Below are 27,794 nucleotides of genomic sequence, written 5' to 3'. Positions count from 1 at the left end.
GTGACATTTTCACATCTCATCAATAAAATGCATTTTAAGCCACCAGTAAGCAAGAAAATTTTCACAGTACTTTTTCACTCACTTTCTGGTACTTTTTCAATTGCAGAGTGCTGAAAAGTTATCTTAAACGCAAGTTAAAAAAAAAAAAAAAAAAAAAAAATCTCCACTAGGAGAAAAAAAAAGCAAAAAAAAAAAAAAAAACACGGTAGGAGAAAAAAAGTGAATTGGATATGGGCTGAGGTGTCCAAAGTATTTAAGTTTTACTAGTTGTATCAACCCTTCTATTGAGCATTCTGGTTTCATTTCTTTGACTGGTTAGATCTTCGGGCAGTCCAGGGAACTTAATAGCATTATCCAAACCCACAATTCAAAAAGCATCAATTTTTCTATGCGTGACCTTATTTATAGGCAATTTTTCACAGCCATATGTGACTACTGGGAAGGAAGGCAAGTTTTAAATAATGCACATTGCTTGGTTGTCATGATGATCCTCTGTCTATAATACTTTAAGCCATAGACCCTGAACAAGCATGCAGGTAAGATGTATAAAGGCACGTACACACGCCATACTGTAGCAGACGACTGGTCCGTCAGACCCTCCTGCTGGGCTGACGTTCTGCCGACAGTAGCACGTGTGTACGCGCTGTCGACAGACTGTTAAGACGGTTTCTGACAGATCTGCTCATCCGTGTACGCGCCTTATGACAAAAATTGACACAATTAGCTGCAGGTTTGTTTCAGGTGTGTGATTTAGGGCTCGTTCCCACTATCGCGAATCTGCATGCGTCCAACGCATGCAGATCCGCACATGTAATGCAAGTGGATGGGCCTGTTTCCACTGTAGCGTTGTTGAGGTGCGTTTTTTTCAGCGGTAAAAAAACGCACAAAAGAGCCAACGATTTCGCCTGCGTCGGGAATCCGTGCGAATCGCCGCTAATGTATTTAATAGTAAAAACGCATGCGTTTTTACCCGCGATTTCGCACCTTTTTTTATTTTATTTTGCCCTGGCAGTGTCATGGTTAATTTCGCATGGCACCCTGCCATGCGAAATCGCATGCGAAATCGCGGGTAAAAACGCATGCGGAAACGCATCCGCATGCGTTTTTACAAGCGTCGGAATGCGGCCGAAATCGCGTCGCAACAGTGGGAACGAGCCCTGAGACCTTACTGACCAGAAAGCTCAGCAGCACTGGCAGGCAACTAGTGTTTATAAAGAAATAAATATGGCAGCTTCCATAGGTCTTACACCTTGGGTTTCTTTTAAGCACAGCAGAGCCCACAATGAGCCTAAGAAGTTGGCCTTCACTACCTAATAATGTCAGCAATTTGTGCTGGTTGGTTGAGACTGCTAATTAGAGGAGTTCCAGAAACCTTTTGACTCTGTACTTTAAATCATAACTAAACTGAAATATAGAATGTAGCCTAGCATAAAGCAAATTTATGGAGCAACAAATGTTCAAATGCATACATTTTAAAATAACAGCTTTAAAACATAGAAGTTAATCTGCTACCCAAGCTTGATAACACTATTTATTTCCTTTTAAGCAGGACAGCCAGGCAATTAAAGAAATACCGATTGCCTTGCTGTCTTGCTGCTCCTCTGCCTTTAATACTTTTGGCCATAGCCCTGAACAAGCATGCAGCAGATCAGGTGTATCTAACATTATTGATAGAACTGACAAAATTTGCTGCACGCTTGTTTCTGGTGGTGTTCAAACTCATGAGACTTGTGTATATAAATACAGCACTGTAAGTGATGTAGAAAAAGTCACTCCACCAGTAAGATATTCACTGATTAGGAAGGGCAGGTTCAAAACTACTGGTAGTACATAACATATTTCACACTGTTGACCACTAGGTATGGTCAATGAGATGCAAATAATCCCAAGTTGATCCAAATAATTATGTCAAAAAAAATAAAAAAAATTTTTTTTATGCAGCTTGAAAATGGACCAATCAGTCATATCTGACTGGACTATTATGGAGGGGAGGTCCAACATGACCCAAGTGAGGGTTGCAACTGTCTGATAACTAAAAGAATTTTTAGCAGGAAAAAAAAATCAATCAATAATAATAATAATAATAATACCACCAAGAAACATTCTACAAGCTAGGCTGCTTTCTTTGACAGTTTTATTGCTTCTGAAACCAGGGCTGTCGAGTCTGTATAAAAAAAAAAAAAAAGAAAAAAAAAAAAAATACTGACTCCAACTCAGACTCCAGGTACACAAAATGGCTCAGACTCCTCGACTCCGACTCCTTAGTCTAATTCTTACCAGGGTTGTGGCTTTGGTACGTACACACACACACACACAAAACCAAAAAAAAAAAAAAAAAAAAATCCCGACTCAGACTCCTCAGTTTATGAAACCACGACTCGGGCTCCAGGTACCTAAAATTGCGCCGACTCCAACTCCACAGCCTTGTCTGAAACACTCCACTTTCCTCTTGACTTCTAAGTATAGACTTCTCTTGACCCTTGTATAAATAAAAATTCAAGTATAAGCATACATATGCATCGTCAACTTAAAGAGGACCTTCAGCCTAAACAAACATACTGTCATTAAGTTACATTAGTTATGTTAATTAAAATAGATAGGTAATATAATCTCTTACCCACCATGTTTTAAAAGAACAGGCAAATGTTTGTGATGTAATGAGGCAGCCATCTTTTTGGTTGAAAGGAGGCGACAGGGAGCATGAGGCACAGTTCCAACTGTCCTGTATCCTGACCACTCCTCCCAGTTGCTAGGCAACAAAATCATCATCAGAAATCCCATCATGCTTTGCACAGTATCAGGGGGAAAATGCCTGGACAGTTTCTTTGATGGGGCGGAGCTTAGATTCTGTACAGCCAAAAATTAGGCTTGGATAAGAAAAAACAAAGCTCTGATGCTGTGAAACTATTAAGGAAACACCAAGCCTTTTCAGTGCGCTGAGTAGATTTTTAGTCTAGAGGTTCACTTTAAACGTAACTGCAGGGCAGCACAATGTGAAAGTCCGCTGAGCAGGACAGCACACTACCATAAAGCAACTCGCTGATGAAATGAACCAAAGGGCTTCCAGGTGCCTAAGCTTGGTGGAACGATCCAAAAGACTGTGGCGCTTACTGGTCCATTCATAGACATGAATACAAGGCTGTGCACACGGGGTTATTTCTGGGGTGAAGAAAGAGGCAGGAGTCCATAGACTAGGCTGGCATTTGGCTTATTTGTGGGGAACAGCAATAAAAAAAAAAAAATAAAAAAAATAAAAAATAATGTATTTTGCAGTGATTCTCTACTCTCCTATAGCTACCCACAAACATAAGGTGAACATGTTTGAACCTATTTGATGGTAAACGAAAAAAAAAAAAATCAGAAATTGACACATTTCTAGGCACATTTTTAAAAGGTGAACATTCCAGCGGGAAGCCCTGTTATAGTCAATATCTGAATTTTTTTCTTCATTTTGAAAAAGGTTCCCATATTTCTGACTTTTTAGGTTGATGGAAAGTTTCCACAGAAGCCTTATGTGAAATAAATAGCTTCAACTACCTTGGCGAGGAAATCCAAAGATGGCAATCTGTGCAATCATTGCCATTAGGAGGAAAACAGGCAGAGTGTCTTCAATGTGCCCGCATTGTCAAAAGTGAAACTCTCCCCTACTCCATACATTCATTACCCACACCACTGCGCAGTCACATGACAACCTCAACAAACAGAGCACATCTGGAGCCGCATTCCTTCTCTAGACAACACATTCTGCTGTGCTGCTGTTAAAGAAATACTGCAAAATATACTACATTCCCAAAACGCACTTGGCTGTTATCAGGGGACAACTATCAGGCCTCATTCACACCTAAAAACAAAAAAACGCAAATGTTTGTGCGCTTTATTTCCCCTCCCAGCACTCCATTGCGCTCGTCTATTTTTTTTTTTTAATTTTGTTTCCCCTCTATCCCAATTTGAGATGTGTTGCTGGCACCAAACTCAATATGAAGGTATGCTCACAAAAACAATACAAATTGTCTGGCGCTTCCCAAAAGACAGTCCACACCGCTCAAGTAGGTCACACAAATTATGGAGCTGCTCTCCTTTAGGGGTGTGTCAAGCAGAAGTAATCTAAAAAAGATAAGTGGCGCGCTCCATAGTGTAAAACCAAACAAAAAGTTAATAAGCGCAAGTAAGTTTCTACTTACAAGATAGAAGTAAAAATGACGCATGTAGTACAATCAGGAGACACGTCTTCCATTCAGCAGCGTGGGCACCGCCAGGCTGTGGCCAGCAGTGAAGCGTCCGTTCGTGTGGAAAGTCCTCTCGCTACCGGGGGGAGTGGTCTCCGTCTAAACGTGCCTGTAGCGTGATGAGGCGTTTCGGCATCCCTGCCTTTGTCAGATCACGCCGTAGCCGGTTTTACACTATGGAGCGCTCCACTTATCTTTTTTAGATTACTTCTGCTCAATATGAAGGTATATTTATGATGCACAAATTCCTCAGTTTCAGCATCTGATATGTTGTAGTTGTACCATCTACATGCAAAACTGGGTTCTAAATGATTTGCAAAGTAAGCCCCCCCCTTTTTTTTTATTTGAGATAACGATGCAAGCCATAGTAGCAAACATGCGTTATCAGATGTACCCATAGTGAATTACGCTCTCACTAAATGCTACTGCCATAGTGACTCTGTAGCTGTACTTAGAATACACACAAATATATGGATAGAATCTCAGATGTCAGATGCTAAAACAGAAGCTGGAATTGGACTCACTGTGCTCACAACAGTGCCAGGAGCCAATCAGCCAAATACCAGCGACATGATTGCTGTGATTACCAAACACAACAATCCTGTTAAAAGTAACAGCAAAAAAAAAAAAAAAAAAAAAAAAAAAAAAAAAAAAAAACTTTAATAGTGTTTCCACTGTAACCAGCCGCTTCTCATCATAGCACAATGAGGAAATGCATTATTTTTGCAAAAACAAAAAGGATTTGTCTTCAAGTGATTTAGATCAGAAGCTCTACCCCAAAACATTATCTCCTCAAGTGGTTTATGTGACCAGTGATGGGGACAAACTCTAAGGCCCAGTGCACACCAAAACCCGCTAGCAGATCCGCAAAATGCTAGCAGATTTTGAAACGCTTTTTCTTATTTTTCTGCAGCGTTTCAGCTAGCGTTTTGCGGTTTTGTGTAGCGGTTTTGGTATAGTAGATTTCATGTATTGTTACAGTAAAGCTGTTACTGAACAGCTACTGTAACAAAAAACGCCTGGCAAACCGCTCTGAAGTGCCGTTTTTCAGAGCGGTTTGCGTTTTTCCTATACTTAACATTGAGGCAGAAACGCATCCGCAATCCAAAATCTGCAGCAGCCCGGGAGTATGCGTTTCTGCAAAACGCCTCCCGCTCTGGTGTGCACCAGCCCATTGAAATACATTACCCTAGCGGATCCGCACCCGCAAGCCGATCGCAAACAGCAGCGGAAACGCTCCGGTGTGCACTAGGCCTTATAGATTCTTTTCTGATTATTGAACTTGTACATGGAAGATGCTGACCAGGAAATCTAAACATAGGCCTAGTGCACACCAGAGCGGTTCTGCTGCGGTTTGCGATCCACTTGCGGGTGCGGATCCGCTAGGGTAATGTATTTCAATGGGCTGGTGCACACCAGAGCGGGAGGCGTTTTGCAGAAACGCATACTCCCGGGCTGCTGCAGATTTTGGATTGCGGATGCGTTTCTGCCTCAATGTTAAGTATAGGGGAAAAAAAACGCAAACCGCTCTGAAAAACGGCACTTCAGAGCGGTTTGCCAGGCGGTTTTTGTTACAGTAGCTGTAGCTGTTCAGTAACAGCTTTACTGTAACAATACATGAAATCTACTACACCAAAAACGCTTCACAAAACCGCAAAATGCTAGCTGAAACGATACAGAAAAAGAAAAAAAGTTTCAAAATCTGCTAGCATTTTGCGGATCTGCTAGCAGTTTTTGGTGTGCACCAGGCCATAGAGAGCAAAACAGAGAACAGAGCAAGCCTATGAATTGTGAAGAGGAAAGGGACTTCTCCTACCAGTCAAACATAAATTGTATTGCTTTGCTGGAAAGAAAGTACATACAAAATAGTTCAGGAATCTCTTTGAGAACCAGTAATGAGCACTGTAAAGACACGCTACTAGGCCCACAGCTAGACAGTGTGTTCTGTTCTATGGGAAGATAAAAGGGGAAAAAACACGCAAGCAGCACCAAGCTGCAAAATAAAATAAAATGATGAAGTTACCACAACAATAGACGACAGACGTGACTAATCCCAGATGGCTAGTGGGTGGCCAGAGATGTCGGGGGACATGTAATGTAATTAACATGCCGGGAAATTCGGATGCAGGGTAAAGCCGAAAAATGGCAGACCCTGCTATTGCAAAAGTCCTGGCAGCGTTAATTACTATTCCCCCTTCAGGCCGCCGTGGACTCCGGGAAATTATATAATTTGGCTGCCAGCTACTGCTGGCAGCTGAATTAACAGAGTACTGCTATGGCTGTAATTCACATTGCAGCCTATGGCGGCGCATAAAGCACCCACATTTCCTGCACCGTTCTTACCTGTCTCATGGAGACACCTCCATATACTCTATACTAGATTTTCCTCAGCAAAAAGGTCCTCACAAAGCAGAAGAATCCAATATTTTTCTGTTGGACATCAAATCCACACATGAAAAAAATCCAGAGCAGTAGTTAGTATGTCAGTGTAATATCTCTTCCTAAAATACTTGTCATGCATAATAAAAAAATAATTACAATGATTTATATAGAGCTGTCATCTTCCACAGCTATGTTACCGAGCATAAAGTCTTGCCACTAACTGCCCCTCAGACCATGCCAATATGTCCATTGTAGCTAGTCATAGGGTTTGACAAGGATTGTTTTTCTTACTCTTCCGGATGTAGCTCACATAAAGAAGGAATGATGGGACTAATTCAAAGCCACTATGTGCAAAACAAACTTTTTGCTTGGAATTTTGCTCAAAAAACAAAACAAAAACAAAACTGGTAATTCTTATGAAGGAACTATACGCACACAAAAAAAAAAAAAAATTATAATATATATATATATATATATATATATATATATATATATATATATATATATATATATATATATATATATATAGAAAATGCAATTGCACATGACAGAAAACGCGATCTTTCTCGCACTGACAAGTGTGCACCCAGCCTCAGTAATCTAAGTCACATTAGACAGCACAGAGGAGGTGGGCAGGATCTAAAAGACTTGCCTTTTTCCACTCCCAGCTCCTCCCAGACTTCACATGTGAGTGATGACAGTATTTAGGTAGAAGTACAGTCCAAAGAGCAATCTAGCCAAGCTGCATCTGACATTCACACAGCAAGCCAGTTTACAAAAAAATAAAAGCCCTCAAACATCTTTAAAGCGGGATTGTCAGCCACAAAACTAAATCCCATTTACCCACTGCGCTGTTTATTATGCAGCCTGCACCCTGACCCTGCATTGCAAGCATTCCAAACTTATCAGGAAGGTTTCTGCTGTAATAAATCTTATCTCAGTCAGCTTGGCTCTATTTGGTACATGGCCTACAAGAAGGAAGCTTGTCATCACCCCTCCCACATTCCTGCTCCTCCCTTACTGGCTGAATGCAGTTCAGTGTGACACAAGGCCGAGAAGGGAGAAGCTGCTGAAACATGCCATGCTGCGCTCACATGTGTTTACAAGGCAAGCTAGATATGACAGTGCAGTTTCTAGGAGAAAAATAAGGGAGGAAATAACATCAGGAGTGGCTTCAGTCAGAAGAAGTAAAAATGGAAAATGCCAGGAACAGTTTTCTCTTTATTTACTATATAAAATTCACTGAAATCAAAACCATGAATAGTACAATACATAGGCTATGTAAGCAAAACAAGTATTTATCTACCAACATATCTGTTTTTTTCCGTGGGATAGTATGGCTGTCCCTGCTGCTTTAAGGTGTTAAAACATTCCAAGATTCCAGGTAAAGATATATCACCTTATAACTTGTTAAGAGTAATGTCACCTATCAGCTAAAATTCCTTCATGGTGTTCCAATAGCCAGCAGCAGCCCAGCTGAAAGACAGAGAGTTCTGTGGGCAGAGCTGCCGCTTTACCCAATGCCAGCCTGCTGATGCTACTACTTTAGGCCAGGGAACACACTGAGCTGCCACTGTTGCCGATATAGAGGCTTCTGAACAGACATATACGGTACAAGCTGGTTTCAAATCTCTAACTATGGAGCTTACACGTAGACAAACAGGCTCTGCCACTGAATTCCTACACAGGTCCAGGGAAAACATCTGTGCTGCGAGGTTTATATGAAAATGCTGAAACAGTTAAAATAGCAACCTGGGGAAAAAAATTGTTTAAATCAAAAAGTGATGTCTACTGAACAGTCTCACATAAAGATACTTACTGAGGAATGCATTTTAGGTGCTTGCCAAAACACACTTCAGATTAGAATACTTGAGAACTGACAGCATAGATATACAGGCCTCAGCAATTGCAACTGCATCCATCAATGCTAATAGCATGCGACATACAAATAGTCATCCGTGTTCTGGCAAACATTTACAACAACATAATAACACCCATAACATTCATTAATGTCTCCCAACAGAAGACCGCACCAAATGATACACTCAACAAAATATCCCTCTACACTTAATCTAAGATAAAATTTAACTTTTATTAATACCCGTATTTCGCGCCGTATAAGACGCTCCGGAATATAAGACGCACCCAGGTTTAGAGGGCAAGAAACAGGGAAAAAAAATATAAACTAAACCTGGTGCGTCCATATTTCAGGAGCATCTTGTACATGTCCTCCCCCAAATGGTGTCCTCCTGTGTACCTCATGTGTCCTTATCTCCCCCTGTCTACCCCAAGTGTCCTCTGGTCTCCTACCCTGTGTCCTGTGGACTCCCCCCTGTGCCCTCTGGTCTGCCCCTCTGTGTCCTCTGGTCCCCCCTGTGCCCTCTGGTCTGCACCCTCTGGTCCCCCTGTGCCCTCTGGTCTGCCCCCTCTGTGTCCTCTGGTCCCCTGTGCCCTCTGGTATGCCCCCTCTGGTCCCCCCTGTGCCCTCTGGTCTGCCCCCTCTGTGCCCTCTGGTCTGCCCCGTGTCCTCTGGTATGCCCCCTCTGGTCCCCCCTGTGCCCTCTGGTCTGCCCCCTCTGTGCCCTCTGGTCTGCCCCGTGTCCTCTGGTATGCCCCCTCTGGTCCCCCCTGTGCCCTCTGGTCTGCCCCCTCTGTGTCCTCTGGTCTGCCCCCTCTGTGCCCTCTGGTCTGCCCCGTGTCCTCTGGTCTGCACCCTCTGGTCCCCCTGTGCCCTCTGGTCTGCCCCCTCTGTGTCCTCTGGTCCCCTGTGCCCTCTGGTATGCCCCCTCTGGTCCCCCCTGTGCCCTCTGGTCTGCCCCCTCTGGTCTGCCCCTGTGCCCTCTGGTATGCCCCCTCTGGTCCCCCCTGTGCCCTCTGGTCTGCCCCCTCTGTGCCCTCTGGTCTGCCCCGTGTCCTCTGGTATGCCCCCTCTGGTCCCCCCTGTGCCCTCTGGTCTGCCCCCTCTGTGTCCTCTGGTCTGCCCCCTCTGTGTCCTCTGGTCTGCCCCCTCTGTGTCCTCTGGTCTGCCCCCCCCATGTTTCCCCCTGTGCCTGGCTCCCCGCTATGTGTTTATCCTACCACGCGCTTACATGTCTAAGCCCCGCTTACATCGCCGGGTCCCCCCTGTGTATGCAGCGGCAGCGGGCAGTAGCTTACCTCCTCCATCTTGCCCGCGGCGATTGAAGACATCCGGCTCCTGTGGGCGGCTTCCTCTAGTGCCGGCTTCTAATGACGCGTCATCGATGACGCGTCATTAGAAGCCGGCAGTAGAGGAAGCCGCCCACAGGAGCCGGATGTCTTCAATCGCCGCGGGCAAGATGGAGGAGGTAAGCTACTGCCCGCTGCCGCTGCATACACAGGGGGGACCCGGCGATGTAAGCGGGGGCTTAGACATGTAAGCTGGGGGCGGATGGAGGATAGACACATAGTGGGGAGCCAGGCACAGGGGGAAATAGGCAGGGAATCCCCGACATAGCGGCGGTTCGTATCGGCGGGCGTTCGGAAGTCAGGGATTCCCTGCCTTTGCCGTATAAGACGCAGGGACTTTTTCACCCCATTTTTTGGGGAGAAAAAGTGCGTCTTATACGGCGAAAAGCAGGGCTGTGGAGTCGGAGTCGGAGTCGTGCAATTTTGGGTGCCTGGAGTCGGAGTCGGGAAAAAATGCACCGACTCCGACTCCTAATGAATTTAAACTGTAATTAAAATAGAAAATATGATAAAATGTTCTATTTCTCAGACAATAGTCATTAAAAATAATGTATATATACAGTATATATACAGTAATAGCTGTGCTTAGTCCACAAAAATGAAATAAACCAATCAAAATTAGTTACTTGTGCTGCTTCAATAAAGCAGTCCCCGTATTTTTAAGGTCAGATATACATATCTGATTGTGACTGTATATATGATGTGTACACAGGAATCTCTTATATATACTAAATAACATCTATGCTGTAAGAATAAAGCCTGATGTGTAGCTGTGTCACTAATAGAGATGGTCAACGAGATGGAAATAATTCTGCATTGATGCTGATTTATGCAAATGTATGCACTCCCTTTGCTGATGAAATCAAATAATTTGATATGTTGTTAAAATTTGGTTTGGTGACTACAAATTAAAGGGTACCTGAGACGGATGAAAAGTAAAGTTTTATACATACCTGGGGCTTCCTCCAGCCCTCTTCAGGCTAATCAGTCCCTCGCTGTCCTTCACCACCCGGATCTTCTGCTATGAGTCCTGGTAATTCAGCCAGTCAGCGCTGTCCGGCCGCATGCCGCTCCCACAGCCAGGAACATTCTGCACCTGCGCAATAGTGCTGCACAGGTGTAGTATGCTCCTGGCGGCGGAGTGTGTGCATGCGCACTACGCCTGACTGGCTCAAGTACCTGGACTCATAGCAGAAGATCCAGGTGGCGGAGGAGGACAACGAGGGACTGATTATCCTGAAGGGGGCTGGAGGAAGCCCCAGGTATGTATAAAACTTTAATTTCATCTGTCTCAGGTTTACTTTGTTACACAGTAGTACTATACTCTACATATGCACTCCCCACAGAGCTGCAGGGAATCCACTGAGAATGCTGTGCACATTGAACACAGAGGTGTTGTCTGTTACAATCTCCTCATTCCCCTGCAGAGTACCTGCACATCATTCTTACATGTACCCACACTTACATTGCCTAGGGCCTGATAGATGTTCTTTGTTCCGGTTTGTACCTTTTACAAGTACTCTTACCAAGGACTAGTTTTAGTCTAAAGGGAATAAATATAGTAGTCTACATATCCTTCTCACTTCAGTTGTCTTGTAAAATTCCTAAGCGTTGGCAGTTAAGAGACAAATTTCATGTTACATACTTTTAATCAACAAAATTGTAATATGCAAATTAGAGGAGTCGGAGTCGTGGAGTCGGAGTCGGTGGAATCCTAAACTAAGGAGTCGGAGTCGGTGGATTTTTGGACCGACTCCACAGCCCTGGCGAAAAGTACGGTAAATTAAAAAAGGTAGTCTGACTGACACTATACATACTCTGAGGTATAGCAGGGCCTACTTCGTCAGTAATAGGAAGGTCACTAAGTAACCCAGGCCCAATGACAATACCGATAAATTATTAAAATCACACAACCCCCACCAAACAACCCGTCATGTTTCACTCCTAAACGAAGCTTTTTCAAAGGGTAAAGTGACAAAGTGCAATTAGTGATAAGGTGCAAAGTTACATAATTATACAAGGATAGAGTATGGCCTATAGGCTCATCATATCATAGCAGCCAAACACATATGGCAGTTTGCTTTCCTTATATACCCTATAAGGGGGTGTGGTTGAAAACCACCTCCCCTAGAACCTACCCCGACACTCCTCCTTGTTGGGCCAGCACTCTATTGGAGCAGAGTAATCACATAATCACATTAATCACATAATCCACCAATGAAACTTTGGATACATATAAAACCATGCGTTTGCAATGACCCCCATAAAAGGATCGTACACTCACACAAAATACATGAGATCGTACCTCCAGATCTGCTAAAAGCATAAGGAGGAACTAGGCAACATTTCTATCATGTTCATGTTTAGGAGACACTAACAAACACTCGCTCCGTGAAGGGAGCACTCTGATTGGTTCAAAGTACATCTCCCCTCTCCTGCGCACCAACCAATTGGCAACGAGTACCTTCGATGATGTATGCGGAAATATTTCCACATAGTACGCAATGAGGCGCATACGTCACATCCTCTATTCGAGAGGCCTCGTATTGCGTACTATGGTAGACGCACGGGGATAAAGCGTTACCATGGTAACACCCCTACATTACACACTACGATGAGGGGCCTACGTCAGCAGCCTCCCCCTAGCGTGCCGCCTAGTATTAACAGCAGCGGCATGGGGATAGGCAGTTACAACGCTACATCATGGTACACAATGAACCCTGCAGAATAAAAAAAAAAAAAACTTTCCATATATAGACACCAATATATCAATATTAGTATAGAAAAATTGGGGGAATAAGATGTATACAAAACACATGATATAAAGCTATTGTTCCACATACAGTACATGTACAAAGGATGGCACTAGAAATTGATAGATCTACCTTGGGTAAGTATGTCAAGAGAAGAACTTTAGGGGGATTACGGACTAACCCTAGATGTTAAAACTGTTAGCAGACTAATGCCAGACCTATGTGCACAGCGACTTGGCAACAAAACTACCTATAGAAAATATATATCATAGGAAGGGTGAGAAGGTGAAGCCTTCATTGAGGCCCTCCGGACTGAGAGTGCCCAACCTGTATATCCACTTGGATTCCAGTAGCCTCAGTTTTTGATCTAGATTTCCTCCTCTAGGTCCCAAATGCCATTCCTGTATTACCCAATATTTGAAGGTCCCAATGTCCCCTCCATATTTATCATTAAAATGGCGGACAACAGAAGTGTTTCTCTTGTGTTTTATGTCGCCCAGATGTTCTAGAATCCTTGTTTTGACTGCCCTCGTGGTTTCTCCAATATACATTAATGGGCAGGAACACTCGATTGCGTAGCCGTAGATGACCCCCTCTGTGTCACAATTATAAAAATCCAACAGGTCATACTTCCGGCCATTTTTAGGTGCAATGAAATCTCTACATTTAGATACATGGGGGCAGGCCTTACATTTGCCACATTTGTGCATACCATTTAGTCTGTGATCTAACCAGGTCTTTCTCTTGTAATTAAATTTCTCTGTGATTCGCAGATTTCTCAGACAGAAAAGAGTGTACCAATGTATTGCCCAGATTTTTTCCCCTTCTATAAGTAATAAGTGGGTTGGGGGGGGTGTCACGGACGGTTGCGGGGCCGCAGGCGCGTCCTGTAACAGCCCGTGAGGAAAAGCGATCGCACTCGATTCTCTGCATTGATTGCGCTTCAAATCGATACAATCTGGGTTGAGTGTGTAGGGGCAGCTGAAGTCTTTTTTTCAGCAGAGAGATAGCACCAGCCCAACTGCTGGATGGCTCTTTTGATATGCTAATGAGCCTGGGCCCAGAGAGTCCCTGGCTTCAAGCTGTGCTGATGGCCCATCCATCAGGTAGAGACCATGACAGAAGCAATCTAGTTGGGAGAAAAGCCAGACCCTCTGGCTCCCTCCCAGCAGGGGAGCTGACACCTAGCTAGCTGCCCCAAACTTCAAAGAGCCTTTGCCTGGGAATGACCTGCTATCAATCCCAGGGGTATCTCATATTCCATAAACTGCTATATGTATCATATTTTCTGTGTTGCCAGGCTGGCAGACCCTCCAAACTAACAGAGCATGCTTGGCCCTATCTGGCGCTGGTTCTGAAGAAATTTCAGACCATTCTGAGGGAAAGACTGCCAGTTAGGCAGTTCGAAAGTGCCCTGCTGATACCACAAGGGTCCCACTCCTCATGTTTGGTATCAGGCTGCTAGGTACATCGAGGCAGACCTGAAAATATTAGTAAATCTGCCCTGACCTGTACGGTTCTGTGAGATAGAGCCCATATATGGTTAAGGTATGATTTCTGGTTCCCAGGACAAGGGGAGGACTCATCTCATGTTCTAAGAGGGTGTGTGGGCCCGCCCTCACTCCCTCCTACTGAATCAGGGGCATAAGAATGGCAGAGGACCCAAACTCAGTGTCCTCCACCCTGAAACATCTTGAACTCATCTGTGCCAGCTTGAGGATATGCTGGCATCCACCTGGTCTGAACTCTGAACTTTGATTGAAACCCAGAACTCTGATTTTTCCCACAAAAAGGACATCTTTCCAGGAACTAAGTATTTTTCTCCCTTCTTTTATTTTTTATACTGGCTATTACTGTTTTAATAATTGTTGATTTTAATAATTGTCTGTTTATATTAATTATTTATATTGCGTGAATAAACGACTTTCTCCAAGTCATTCACTGTCCGCTACTCTGCTTATCAGCACACACAGAACTGATCCCGGGTCTCTGAAGATACGCTACTGTTTGTTTGTTGTTTGCTAGACAGAATACAGTGTGTTTAACCGTTTTATTCGCAGGACTAGTCAGTCAGTAAATCGGGTCCACTGGCCCATACCAGTGGTGGTGGCAGATACCGTGGAATCGTGTGTACGTTGTAATTACCCGTGTCTCACAGGCTCCCTTCTGGGTTGTCTGCGGCTAATTCTTAACGGTTCCTGCGCATTGACTGCGACCAGAGTTCGAACGATCTGTGCGCTGGCACCGTTTAGAAGGCTAAGTGCGGTCAGACCACTAGGGCTCCTGTGACAGGGGGGAATGAAACTCTTCAAATCACGATCCAGTTGAAGAATGGGCCAATGTGTATTGATTATTTTCTTAATAATTGGCGATTGCCTTGTATAGGTGCTTATAATTCTCATCGCACCCGAGTTTGATTGTGTTTTCTCTTTGGGGCGTAACAATTCCGTTCTCTCGGTAGATACCCCCTATTTCTGAATCTTTTCTGTAGATTATTGCATTCCTTATCAAATTCTATCTGATCAGAGCAATTTCTCCGCGCTCTGAGCTGAGGAACTGACCTTTCGGTATTCCTCGTTTCAGGGGCTCAGGATGATGACTCTCCCACGCCAATAAGGAGTTAGTTGCTGTAGGTCTTTGAAAGATGCTCGTATCTAACCCACCAGCATTGTTTTTAACAATATGCACATCCAAAAAAAAAAAAAAAAAAAAAAAAAAAAAAAAATCTACAGAGATAGGACTGATCTCATGGGTAAAGAACATACCGATATTATTATGGTTTAATTCGCCAACAAATTCGAGAAACATGTCCCTGGGGCCGTCCCACAAGATGAACACATCATCTATGAAACGGCCCCAGAATATTATATGTGAGGCATACACTGCCAGATCGTCACCAAATGATACACATTAGCTAATTAACTTTGCCGTAATAAATTAACTCTAAACTAGCCAACTTTTTTTCCCCCTCCTAGAAACTACGGTGAAATGGGAACATGATACAAGTTATGGCACGCAGAAAAGCTAACCTTTCCTTGAAGTCCAGTTCCAGGCACTTATCGTAATAGATCTAATAGCTGAATAAAAAGGGCTTAAAATGTTAATTTTTTGTTTTTAATATAAGACAGCTAAAAATACATTCTCTGATCATGTGATCAGAGTGCAACAGCCTACAGAGACGCGTTTCAGTGTCTGTGTGGAGCTGCTGCTGCACAGATTACATCATCTCCACTATTCACAATGCAGGGGTAAAGGCAAAGACTGAATCTCTGAGAACCAGAGTCGAGAAGTCAGAGTAATTTTGGGCACCTGGATTCAGAGTCTGTGGTTTTAAAAGTACAGTCAGACTGTAGACACACTATGGGCCCATATGCAATTCCCTTTTTCTCCTGAGTTTTCTCCAAGAAGATAATTTTTCATCTTCTAGTTAAAATCGCTTCCCAGCACTTTTCAACTGAAAAAGTACTGAAAAGTAGATGAAAAGTACTATCAAGCATGTTGAGTATTTTCTTGCTTTCTGGTGGCTTAAAAAGGCATTTTATTAATAAGTTTAAAAATATGACCTAGGAGAGAACTCAGGAAAAAAAAAAAAAAAAAAGGAAAAAAAAAAAAAAGGAAAAAAAAAAAAAAAAAAAAAGTTTCACTTACCCGGGGCTTCCCCAAGCCCCCTGCAGCCATCCTGTGCCCTCACTCTCTCTGAGTGTGCTATGGCATTAGTTTAGTTTTCAGCCCACTGGGAGTTGACCCCTGGCCACGCATATTCTTCTCCACCTTGCCGCCATCAAGCACGTCCCGCGCAAGTGTAATACACCTGCGCAGGACGCGCTTGACTGTGGCAAGGTGGAGTAGAATACGCATGGCCGGGGGGCAACTCCCAGTCAGTCGAAAACTAAACTAACATGCAGCGGGGACCGGAGGACACTCGAGTAGAGGCAAGGGCACAGAACGGCTGCAGGGAGCTTGGGGGAAGCCCCGGGTAAGTGAAACTTTTTTTTTGGTGCCAGGGTTAAGGTTCCCTTTAAAAAGGTTGGTCTTGAGGGCTTACTTGAATGCGTTAAAGGAAGGAGCAAGTCTGATAGGCGGTGGAAGGGAGTTCCAGAGGGTGGGAGGGACTCTTGCGAAGAGTTGAGGCGGATGATTTTTTGTACAGACTCCACAGCCCTACTGAGAACACTGAAGCTTACAAGAGTCTGATGCAATTCTCATAACTACCAGTTCTGCACATAGTGTATGATCTGCATGATAACATAAAAGCTCATCGACTTGTGATGCAACGTGGCCAGGAACATTATACTGCACAGCGCACACATTTTACAGCTTGGTTCTATTGTGTTGCGGCCACTGCGGTCTGGGTTATTTTTTTTTTTTTTTTTTCAAAAAATTGTATTGAAAGTTTCAAATTTTTAGATAAACCATTCAAACAGTGCATAAAGGAACAACACCGAAAAAATAAATAAATAAATAAATAAAATTTGCGGTCTGGATTTTAATGCACTGCACATACCGCGAGTCAGGAATGCATACACAAATTTGCATTGTATGAATAAGCCCTAGGTGTTGGCGATTGTAGGCATGCGATTTGTAAATCTGATACAATTAACACTGCACTGCTGGAGAGAAAAATAAATAAATAAATAAAAATTAGCCTGCCCAGTGTGCAAGAATAAAGACGAGAAAAAAAAAAAAAAAAAAAAACCCACGCACCTTATTTGGACAGCTTTTATTTTTTTAAAAATTGTTACATGAAGCCAGAAAACAGCACACGCTGCTCCTGCAGAAGTCCCAGTGGTGTTAATTACCCTTCTCTCCAGGCCACCATGTACTCAGGGGGTAAGGCTAGGTCCACACTAGACACAGTTGCAGGACGGACACTGCAGTCCGGATCCGGGGAAGATTAGGGGAAGTACCCACCGTACTGCAAACTGATGAAAGTGCATCAGTTTTGCATCAGTTTCCGTTCAGGTTTTTCCCTGACAGAAAACGTCTCTATCATTAGGAAGGAGTGGTAGGATTTTTTGGGCCAATCATAAAGCTCAGGCTATCCGTTTTAACATCAGTTTTTTGCCTGTGGAGCTGGAGATGCGTTTTCTCATTGCTTTCACTACCCCTGCGTGTATCCGTGGTCCTGATCCGTTGCGTGAAAATGCAGCAGATCCGGACCTTCCATTCAGGTTTTGAAAACGGGTCCCCGCAAACGCAGACAGATCCGTTTTTTACTTGGGTGAGGCTGGCTGCTACTTTGAACATTAGTATCCGGGACTCCGTTTTTCATCAGGTTTGAAAAACGCAGCCACGGATACGTTTCCGGACCTAGTGTGGACCAGCTCTAAGACATAATTCGGCTGCCAGCTATTGCTGGTGGTCAAACTACACGGTTTTTAAAGTAATTTTGATGCTGTGTTTAGATGGTGCCCAAATTACTGTTTGAGCGCCGCTACAACCGTAATTCATATTACGGCCTATGGCAGCACATGGCATACCCAAATTTCCCTGCGCCATTTTACAGCAGTTGGAAAATTGTATACAAAGAATTTACTGTATTTGGGTGCACCCAAACACCAATACTAGAGGAAGACGCAACTGTTACTTCAGACAGGTGTCCTACTACTATTTCCCATTAGGTTTATAAGCTGCGTGTGGAAGGAATTGGATCCCTTTCTGTTCAGATTCCAGTCGGAAGCAGATTGATCATTTTCCCATGTCTGGCAGTAGTTGGATAGTGTACTGGTTAAGGGCTCTGCCTTTGGCATGGAAGACCAGGGTTCAAATCCTGGCTAGGATCAGTACCTAATCAGTAAGGAGTTCAAGGCAAGACTTCCTAACACTGCAGGGTAGCCTCTTGCGCGCGTCCCAGTGTCTGCAGCTCGTGAGCGCTTCGAGTCCAACAGGAGAAAAGCACTGTACAAATGTTAGCATTTTTATTATAATAATCTAGAAGTTTGTGGCTACCATAAAATTTAAGTGTGGGAAAAATCACTTCAGGTTTAAGATTTACCCAAGAGGGTAGCCTCTGGATAGCAAGGCTGTGGAGTCGGAGTCAAAGAGTCGTAGTCGGAGAAATTTTGGGTACCCGGAGTCAGAATTGGAGTCGGTAGTTTCATAAACTGAGGAGGCGGAGGTGGGAGTTTGAGTCTGGTGCTTTTTGTACCAAATCCACAGCCCTGGTAAGTATTAGACTAAGGAGTCAGAGTCGAGGAGCCATTTTGGGTACCTGGAGTCGGAGGTTTCATAAACTGAGGAGTTGGATGTTTTTTGTACCAACTCCACAGCCCTGCTGGATAGTATAGAACCTTCCTGTTTCTCCATCTGGCTCGTCCTTGAAGCAGCATCCCCAGTTGTAGCTATTGGAACTGCTTGGTTGAACATCTGTTTGTAACCTCTTGGGCAACCTTCAGAACTACTCACATCCTTGAGTGGTTCCGAGGACAAGGGCATCTGTACTGTATACCCCGCTCATCTTCAGAAGTATTCCGGGATGCAAGTATGGCTGCCAGAGGTGTGCCAAAGATGAAGCTGCTCGCAAAACTTCAACGGTAGATGGCGCAGTATTGACAGAATGGACGGAGGGCCTGGAAGGCTCTATCTATGGTATCCAGAGCCTTCCCTCCACATAGGTATGTATCAAGCACATACTGACAAAAGAGCAAAGCCTCTAGATACTGTAGTTGCTTCTCGTGTCCTTGCCGCTGCTCACCAGGGCCCTCTGGAAGATTCAGGCCACACTACTCTTTCTGCACGAGCACGACCGTGCTGCACCCCCGTAAGCAAGGTCACTGCGCAGTAAGCTGATACCACTCGTGCACAAGCGCAATAGCCGCTTGCGCACAAGTGCCTGCAGCGTACTGCGCAGTCGCAGTACGAAAGTCCTCATTCCTAAAGAGGAGCACAGCCCTAATCTTCAAATTTCTTCAGGGATCCAGGAGCTGGAGGATGGCAAGAGGAGTCTTTACAGCAGCCTTTCTCAACCTTTTTACCCTAGAGCAGGGGTCTCAAACTCAATTTACCTGGGGGCCGCAGGAGGCTAAGTCAGGATGAGGCTGGGCCGCATAAGGAATTTCACAATCGCGGCGCATCACCTGCCTGCCCCTCTCACTCTTCCTTCACAGAGAGGGGGCGGGGAGAGCCGGCGATTGACGTCAGGAGGGGCAGAGCTGAAGCTGAAAGCTCTGCCCCTTCCAGGAAATGCCGGCGGATTGCCCCCCGGGCGATGTGGGGGCTCTGCAGCCCTTGTTTAGCGGCAGGGATGCGGCGGATTACTTGGGAGCACTGAAGCGAACTATAAGGAAGCTTTTGCCAGCGAGGGCAACAAAATATTGTATCGAGGGTCGCAAATGGCCCGCAGGCCGCGAGTTTGAGACCCCTGCCCTAGAGGAACTCTGCAAATACTTTTTGGATCTCAAGGAACCACTGAATTTATTTTACGGGTGGCATGGTCTTTAAAGAGAACCAGAGCTAAAGTAAAGAAAAGATTCTATACATACCTGGGGCTTCCTCCAGCCCCATACGCGCTGATCGATCCCACGCCGCCATCCACTGCTGCCCGCATCTACGAGAACCGGCTCCCCGCTCTTCCGTCAGTCGGAGCCAGTCTAGCGTAGCAGAAGTGCGCATCTCTGCAGCAGCCGCTGGAGAGATACGCAGAGAGCGCACTTCTCCAGCGTAGCCCGGCTCCAATGACATCAGTGACGGGAGCCGGTTCTTGTAGCTGCGGGCAGCGGTGGATGGCGGCGTGGGATCGATCAGCGCGTATGGGGCTGGAGGAAGCCCCAGGTATGTATAGAATCTTTTCTTTACTTTAGCTCTGGTTCCCTTTAAAAGCTGGTATGGCTGTTTATGTTTCTACCCCCTATTACAGCGCCCTGCATTATAATGTCTCATTATTCTAGCTCACAATTATTATATAAGCTCATAATTATTCTGAATTGAATTCTTTCTACAGTGCCCCTTATTATAGTGTGCTCTCTACCATACTTCTCCCAACCTCCACAATGGGGAAAAATGCCAAGGAACAACCCCTACAGAGTACTCAAGGAACCCTTGGGGGGGCTCGATTCTGAGAAATTTTGATGGCTCGATAAGATCATTTCCGACATGTTCGATCACCCGCCTGATCGTTTCGCCACTCTATTCCGCATTGAACATAATGCAAAAAGATAAGTTTATAACAGAATCGCCTGCGGAATCGAGCAGGGAATTGATCGAGCGGAAGAATCGAGCAGCAAAATGGAGCCTTGTATGCCCAGCATTAGATTCTTGGCCCAGACCATTCACCTCGGCCGAGAACAGTAGTGTCTCAAGAAATATAAAATAAGTTAAGCTTACAGTTGGTGAAATAGTGAGTTTCAGTGTTACAAGCTTTTTCAGAGGGACAGTTAAAGCAGTCATGCACAATTTCTATTAGTGCATTAGTGATCTATTAACATTCAATATTAAAGTCAATAGTTTTCCAATCCTTTTGGATAGTTTATTAATAAAGAGCACGATAGAGGGGGGGGGGGGGGTGGCAGGGGATTGATGGCGCGATAGCTTTGTAGTGCATAAAGTAATATGACACTAGCAGAGGCACAAGCAGCTTTAATTATCAGATTTGTTCTGATGCAGTCTAATTAAGATCAAGCAGTGCAATTTGGTAAATAAATCGCTACTTCTCAATAGTAAATATATTCTTGTACGGCTAGCTCATGTGACATGAATTTTGTCAATGTACTTTTGAAAGTTCTGTAGAAAGTGTCAGTGCACTGCAATGCAGTGCATAGCTCTTACCTGGCTGCTATAGCACTAAAGCTGGATTAACAGTGGACCTTTGCAAAACGCACACTATAATACAGTGGTTTGCAAAAGTATTCAGCCCCCTTGAAGTTTTCCACATTTTGTCATATTACTGCCACAAACATGAATCAATTTTATTGGAATTCCACGTGAAAGACCAATACAAAGTGGTGTACATGTTAGAAGTGGAATGAAAATCATACATGATTCCAAACATTATTTACAAAGAAATAACTGCAAAGTTGGGTGTGCGTAATTATTCAGCCCCCTAAGCCAATACTTTGTAGAACCACCTTTTGCTGCAATTACAGCTGCATGTCTTTTAGCGTATGTCTCTACCAGCTTTGCACATCTAGAGACTGAATCCCTTGCCCATTCTTCTTTGCAAAACAGCTCCAGCTCAGTCAGATTAGATGGGCAGCAGTTTTCAGATCTTGCCACAGATTCTCAATTGGATTTAGATCTGGACTTTGACTGGGCCATTCTAACACATGGATATGTTTTGTTTTAAACCATTCCATTGTTGCCCTGGCTTCATGTTTAGGGTCGTTGTCCTGCTGGAAGGTGAACCTCCGCCCCAGTCTCAAGTCTTTTGCAGACACCAAGAGGTTTTCTTTCAAGATGCCCTGTATTTGGCTCCATCCATCTTTCCATCAACTCTGACCAGCTTCCATGTCCCTGCTGAAGAGAAGCACCCCCAGAGCATGATGCTGCCACCACCATATTTGACAGTGGGGATGGTGTTTTCAGGGTGATGTGCAGTGTTAGTTTTCTGCCACACATAGAGTTTTGCATTTTGGCCAAAAAGTTCCATTTTGGTCTCATCTGACCAGAGCATCTTCTTCCACATGTTTGCTGTATCCCCCACATGGCTTGTGGCAAACTGCAAACGGGACTTCTTATGCTTTTCTGTTAACAATGGCTTTCTTGCCACCCTTCCATAAAGGCCAACTTTGTGCAGTGCACGACTAATAGTTGTCCTATGGACAGATTCCCCAACCTGAGCGGTTGATCTCTGCAGCTCGTCCAGAGTCACCATGGGCCTCTTGACTGCATTTCTGATCAGCGCTCTCCTTGTTCGGCCTGTGAGTTTAGGTGGACGGCCTTCTCTTGGTAGGTTTACAGTTGTGCCATACTCCTTCCATTTCTGAATGATCGCTTGAACAGTGCTCGGTGGGATGTTAAAGGCTTTGAAAATCTTTTTTGTAGCCTAAGCCTGCTTTAAATTTCTCAATAACTTTATCCCTGACCTGTCTGGTGTGTTCTTTGGACTTCAGGGGTTGTTGCTCCCAGTATTCTCTTAGACAACCTCTGGGGCTGTCACAGAGCAGCTGTATTTGTATTGACAGATTACACACAGGTGCACTCTATTTAGTCATTAGCACTCATCAGGCAATGTCTACGGGCAACTGACTGCACTCAGACCAAAGGGGGCTGAATAATTACGCACACCCCACTTTGCAGTTATTTATTTGCAAAAAATGTTTGGAATCATGTAGGATTTTTGTTTCACTTCTCACGTGTACACCACTTTGTGTTGGTCTTTCACTTGGAATTCCAATAAATTTTATCCATGTTTGTGGGAGTAATATGACAAAATGTGGAAAACTTCAAGGGGGCCGAATTCTTTTGCAAACCACTGTAAGTATGAACAGCAATGGAGACTGGACATATGCAGAGAGTTAGAATAATGCAGTCTGCTACAACACAGTGCTGTGAACATGCCCATATAATTGTACAGGTAGTCCCCAGTTAACTAACGAGATAGGGACTGTAGGTTCATTCTTAACCTGAATGCGTTTTTAAAGGGAACCTAAACTGAGAAGGATATGGATGTTTCCTTTTAAACAATACCAGTTGCTTGGCAGTCCTACTGATCTCTTTGCTGCAATAGTGGCTGAATCACACACCTGAAACAAGCATGTAGCTAATCCAGTCTGACTTCAGTCAGAGCATCTGATCTGCATGCTTGTTCAGGGGCTGTGGCTAAAAGTATTAGAGGCACAGGATCAGCAGGAGAGTCAGGCAACTGGTATTATTTTAAAAGGAAAAAATACATGTCCTGAGTTTAGGTTCACTTTAAGTCGGAACACTGTGCCATTTCTGTCCCCTATACCTCTTCTGTGCACCCCTGTGCGTCCCGTGTCCCCTTCTGTGTCACCTCTGCCTGCTTATACAAGTTTAAAAGCCATTTTTTCTTTGAATTTTTTTAAAATTGATTTTCTTAAAAACGACCGTATTTTTCGGACTATAAGACGCACCTAGGTTTAGAGGGCAAAAATTGGGGGAAAAAAAAACAAAAACTAAACCTGGTGCATCTATAGTGCAGGGGCGTCTTCTGCACCTTTTCCCCAAAACTGTCCCTATCCAAGCTACACTGCCCAGCTACACTAACCCTTGCCCTCCCAGCTACACTCACAGTTACACTCACACCTACAATGCCAGCTATACTCACACCTACACTACACTAGGTACAATCATAGCTGCACTACTCTACAATTGCTACAATACAATAGGTACAATAACAGCAACAATACACTACACTTGCTACAATCACAACTACACTACACTTGCTACACCACACTAGATGCAATCACAGCTACACTACACTTGCTACAATTCAGTAAGTACAATCACAACAACACTACTCTTGCTACAATCATAGATACACTACACTAGGTACACTCACAACTACACTACACTGGGTATAATCACAGGAGATCCCTCTCACCTATCTAGATGCTTTGCCGGGTGGTCACGTGAGGTGATGCGCTCTGTCCCCAGATCTTACAGTTCACATGATGAGCTACTCGATCTCCCGCCGCAACCATTTCCATCCCCACGTAGGAGGAGGTTCAGGGTTCAGAGCTGGGCTAACCCGCTGATGTCCGCTGTACGGTGGGTGAATCGTTGTCCACCATGCGGGGGGGGGGGGGGGGGGGGAAGCAGGGATGTTAGCCATGCGGGGGGGGGGGGGGGGGGAGAGCGCCGATGTCCGCTGTACAGTGGGTGGATCAGTGATGTCCACCAAGCGGGGGGGGGGGGGGTAAGAGAGGAGCGCCGATGTCCGGTGGATGGATTAGTGATGTGGGGGTAAGAGAGGAGCGCTGATGTACGGTGGGTGGATCAGTGATGTCCGCCATGCCGGGGGGGGGGGGGGTTGGAGGTGAGGTGCCGATGTCAGCCATACAAGAGTGGATTGCCGATGTCCGCCATGCGGCAGGGTGCAGATGTGCGCTGTGCTGGGGGTGGATCGCCAATGTCTGCCAGGCTTGGGGGAATGTAGATGTCAGCCACTGACAGAGAGGAGACAGGCAAGCTGTAGGGAGAACTGGAGCAGTTGCCGCTCAATTTTGGATTCGTGTGTGTGTGTGTGTGTGTGTGTGTGTGTGTGTGTGTGTGTGTGTGTGTGTGTGTGTGTGTGTGTGTGTGTGTGTGTGTGTGTGTGTGTGTGTGTGTGTGTGTGTGTGTGTGTGTGTGTGTGTGTGTGTGTGTGTGTGTGTGTGTGTGTGTGTGTGTGTGTGTGTGTGTGTGTGTGTGTGTGTGTCATATAGTATATTCGGACTATAAGACGCACTTATAGTCTTATAGTCTGAAAAATACGGTACAAGTCCAATTAACCAAAAATGTTTTTGACTTGTTCCCATGCAAACACAGAATCCATACCATTCGTATCGGCAGGTCGTTCGTAAGTTGGGGACTACTTGTATGGGCAGTGAGTTGACATGCAGAATTATTCTGCAACGCAACTAGGCACTGTGAACTAGCCCCTTTATTGTTGTCCCTACAGAAGATTGCCTCCTCCCACATCCCGTCTGTATAGGACAGACGGTTAGCCATGAAGCACGTCCGTACAGCAATCACTGCTAATTAAAATGGTCTCCCGAAACAAATCACCAAGAATTTAGTAGCACATTGCTGTACAGAGTATAGTGTCTTGTCACTTAACTGTCCCTCCGAAGAGATCACAAACTTATGCCTAATACACACGGTACGATATTCAGTGCTATAGATGGATCCAATTGATAAAAATTTGTCATGTCCAATATTGCTCCCGATCGTTTCCGCGCTCGATTTCTCACAGCGGTGAATGGCAAAAGATAAGAACAACAAATGAAGATAAAAGAATAGAGCGCAGAATCGAGTGGAAAAACTATCGGGTCGCAAAATCGCACGAAAAATCTTACCGTGTGTACCCAGCATTATATCTACCATATGCGATGTACACCATACAATTTTGTGTAAGATTTTCTGTTAGATTTACCTGCCAATTGATAATTTCTAACATTTTGGAAATTATCGATCTAACCATCTATCTGCCGAGCATTTAGACATTGTTCTACTCAGCAGGAGATAACCAGAAGACAATGCACCAGAGATAATGACCAGTCTCTACAGAAAAATCTAACAGAAAATTGTATGGTGTGTACTAGCCAATAGTCATACGTCTATGTATAGGGGCCCATACACTTAACGATTTTCTCGCCAATATACAGCAGATTCGGTCACTGTGATCGAATCTGCTGTGAAATCGTTGCGCCAACGCTGACAGAACGATCGGGAGTGCTTCGATAGCGGCGTTCAAATGCCCGATGATCGACGCTAGCGGCAATACATTACCTGCTCCGCCGGCGCGTATCCCCTCAGTCCCCGCTGGCTTCACTTACTTCCTGTCCCGACAGGAAGTTTAAACAGTAGAGCGCCCTCTAATGTTGAAACATCCCCGGACAGAAAGAAGAAGTGAAGCCAACCGGAACCCAGCAGGAGAAGGAGCAGCGGGGACAAAGGGGGACTCGCACCGGAGCAGGTAAGCTGGCGGGGGGCGGCGGCAGCTCCACAGATTGTGAATCGATTTCAGCATGAAACCAATCACACTCTGTTTGCAGTAAAGGCAGCCATACGAACCCTCTCTGATCAGATTCGATTAGAGAATGATCTGTTGGTCGATATGATGGCAAATCGACCAGTGTATGGCCACCTTTAGTATCGTGTAATGCCTAGGTTCTCAACGTGTGGTACACGTACCCCAGGGGGTACTCAAGCTTGATATACTTAACCAAGTATAACAAATTCAGAGCTTTAAAAAATAATAAATCTTATTTAAAAAAAAAAAAAAAAAAAAAAAAAAACACCAAACTAGTATTTTAGCTAATTAAAAGCAATAGTAAATGCTTGGAATTTGTTTAGAACCAATCATCATGTACTACATTAAAATATACATTTGTCAAGGGATACTTGTGATAATGTTTACTATGCTAGGGGGTACAAGGTTTTAAAAAGGGGTACATACCAATAACATGTTGAGAAACACTGGTGTAGTACATGTATTGTTGTCTAGGGTCAATAGGGGGAAGTCAAATATCCTATCTGTGGTTTTGGGGAACCAAGAATCACTGCATGCAACATGTATTGCAAGTCAATATGCAGCTCAGCCTGTTTACAACAGAGGGAACAAGCCAATGTTATATAATGAAGTTATCAGCATATCCCATTGTAGATGAAAGCCCATTTTACAAGTCCAAGTACTCCAATAGAGCGCAGAAGTTGTGGCCACAGCATGCACAGCCCATTCCCAGCAGTGGTGCCCCTGTGCCCAGCACTGAGCCAGGCAGACGTCTGCAGCCTGTCACTGCAACATGACTGCACGGACACCGGCCTAGGCTCATACACATGCCCAGCCATTCAGCTGTGCACTCCACTATTCCCAATGGAGCGTTAGAATGCATAGAAGCGCCCAGCGAATTCCTTTCCAAGCTCGCCAGCCTCCCCGGCTGCCCTTCAGCCTCCAGCCCCGGCTGCCCCTCACCTGCAGTCTCTCGCTCGCCGGCTGCCACATCTCCTCACCGCTCGGCTCTCACTCCTCCTCACACCGTCTGCAGACTGCGAACCCCAAGGCCGGAGCTCCCCTCACACACAGCAGCTCTCCTCCCCGTTATTCCTGATAACTCCACCCCGCCATCACTGGAAACCCCGCCCGATCTCCCAATAACCCCGCCTCCGGCTGGTATCGCAGTCCTCTCTCGCCCCTGTCTGTTCCCGCAGCACTTGCAGTGATTCCACTTTTGGGCGGGGCTTACAAGTCTATTCCAGCCCCTCCCGTCTGATGGGCATAGACTATGGGCGCTCCTCAGCTCTAGTAGTCGATAGACACAGGTCTGCGGTAACCTTAGTAACGTGGTTACCAATGTGATGCTGAGAAGTGGCGAGCAGAGGGACCACACTGACAACTGCTGGTTCCAGTGTATAGAATGCCGAGTATTAGCGCCCTTCACGCTCCGATTAGCGTCGCAGCATATCTGTACACATCTTCAAGGGAAGGAAACATCCACATAGAACTTGCCATACATTTACATAAGTGCTGCACAGATCTTAAAGCAATTTGCTACTCCTGATGGTCTTCAATATGCAGACAGCAAAGAGTGTTAAATTCTTACAGCAAAAATTGCACATCATTGTA

The 27,794-nt window shown here is 44.9% G+C and overlaps 1 protein-coding gene across 1 annotated transcript in view; it reads right to left on the bottom strand.

The window, feature by feature from the left end:
• Positions 1 to 27,280, bottom strand: part of PID1 (phosphotyrosine interaction domain containing 1) — a 113,327-nt gene extending 86,047 nt beyond the window's left edge. Inside the window, exon 1 of the mRNA XM_068280506.1 lies at positions 27,144 to 27,280. Coding sequence (XP_068136607.1) covers positions 27,144 to 27,173 — 30 coding nt within the window. The 5' untranslated portion in view covers positions 27,174 to 27,280. The remainder of the gene's footprint in view (positions 1 to 27,143) is intronic.
• Between the last annotated feature and the right edge of the window lie 514 nt (positions 27,281 to 27,794).

This window comes from Hyperolius riggenbachi, chromosome 4 (assembly GCF_040937935.1).
Source record: "Hyperolius riggenbachi isolate aHypRig1 chromosome 4, aHypRig1.pri, whole genome shotgun sequence".
NCBI lineage: Eukaryota > Metazoa > Chordata > Amphibia > Anura > Hyperoliidae > Hyperolius > Hyperolius riggenbachi.
This window is presented reverse-complemented; position numbering and strand designations above follow the sequence as displayed.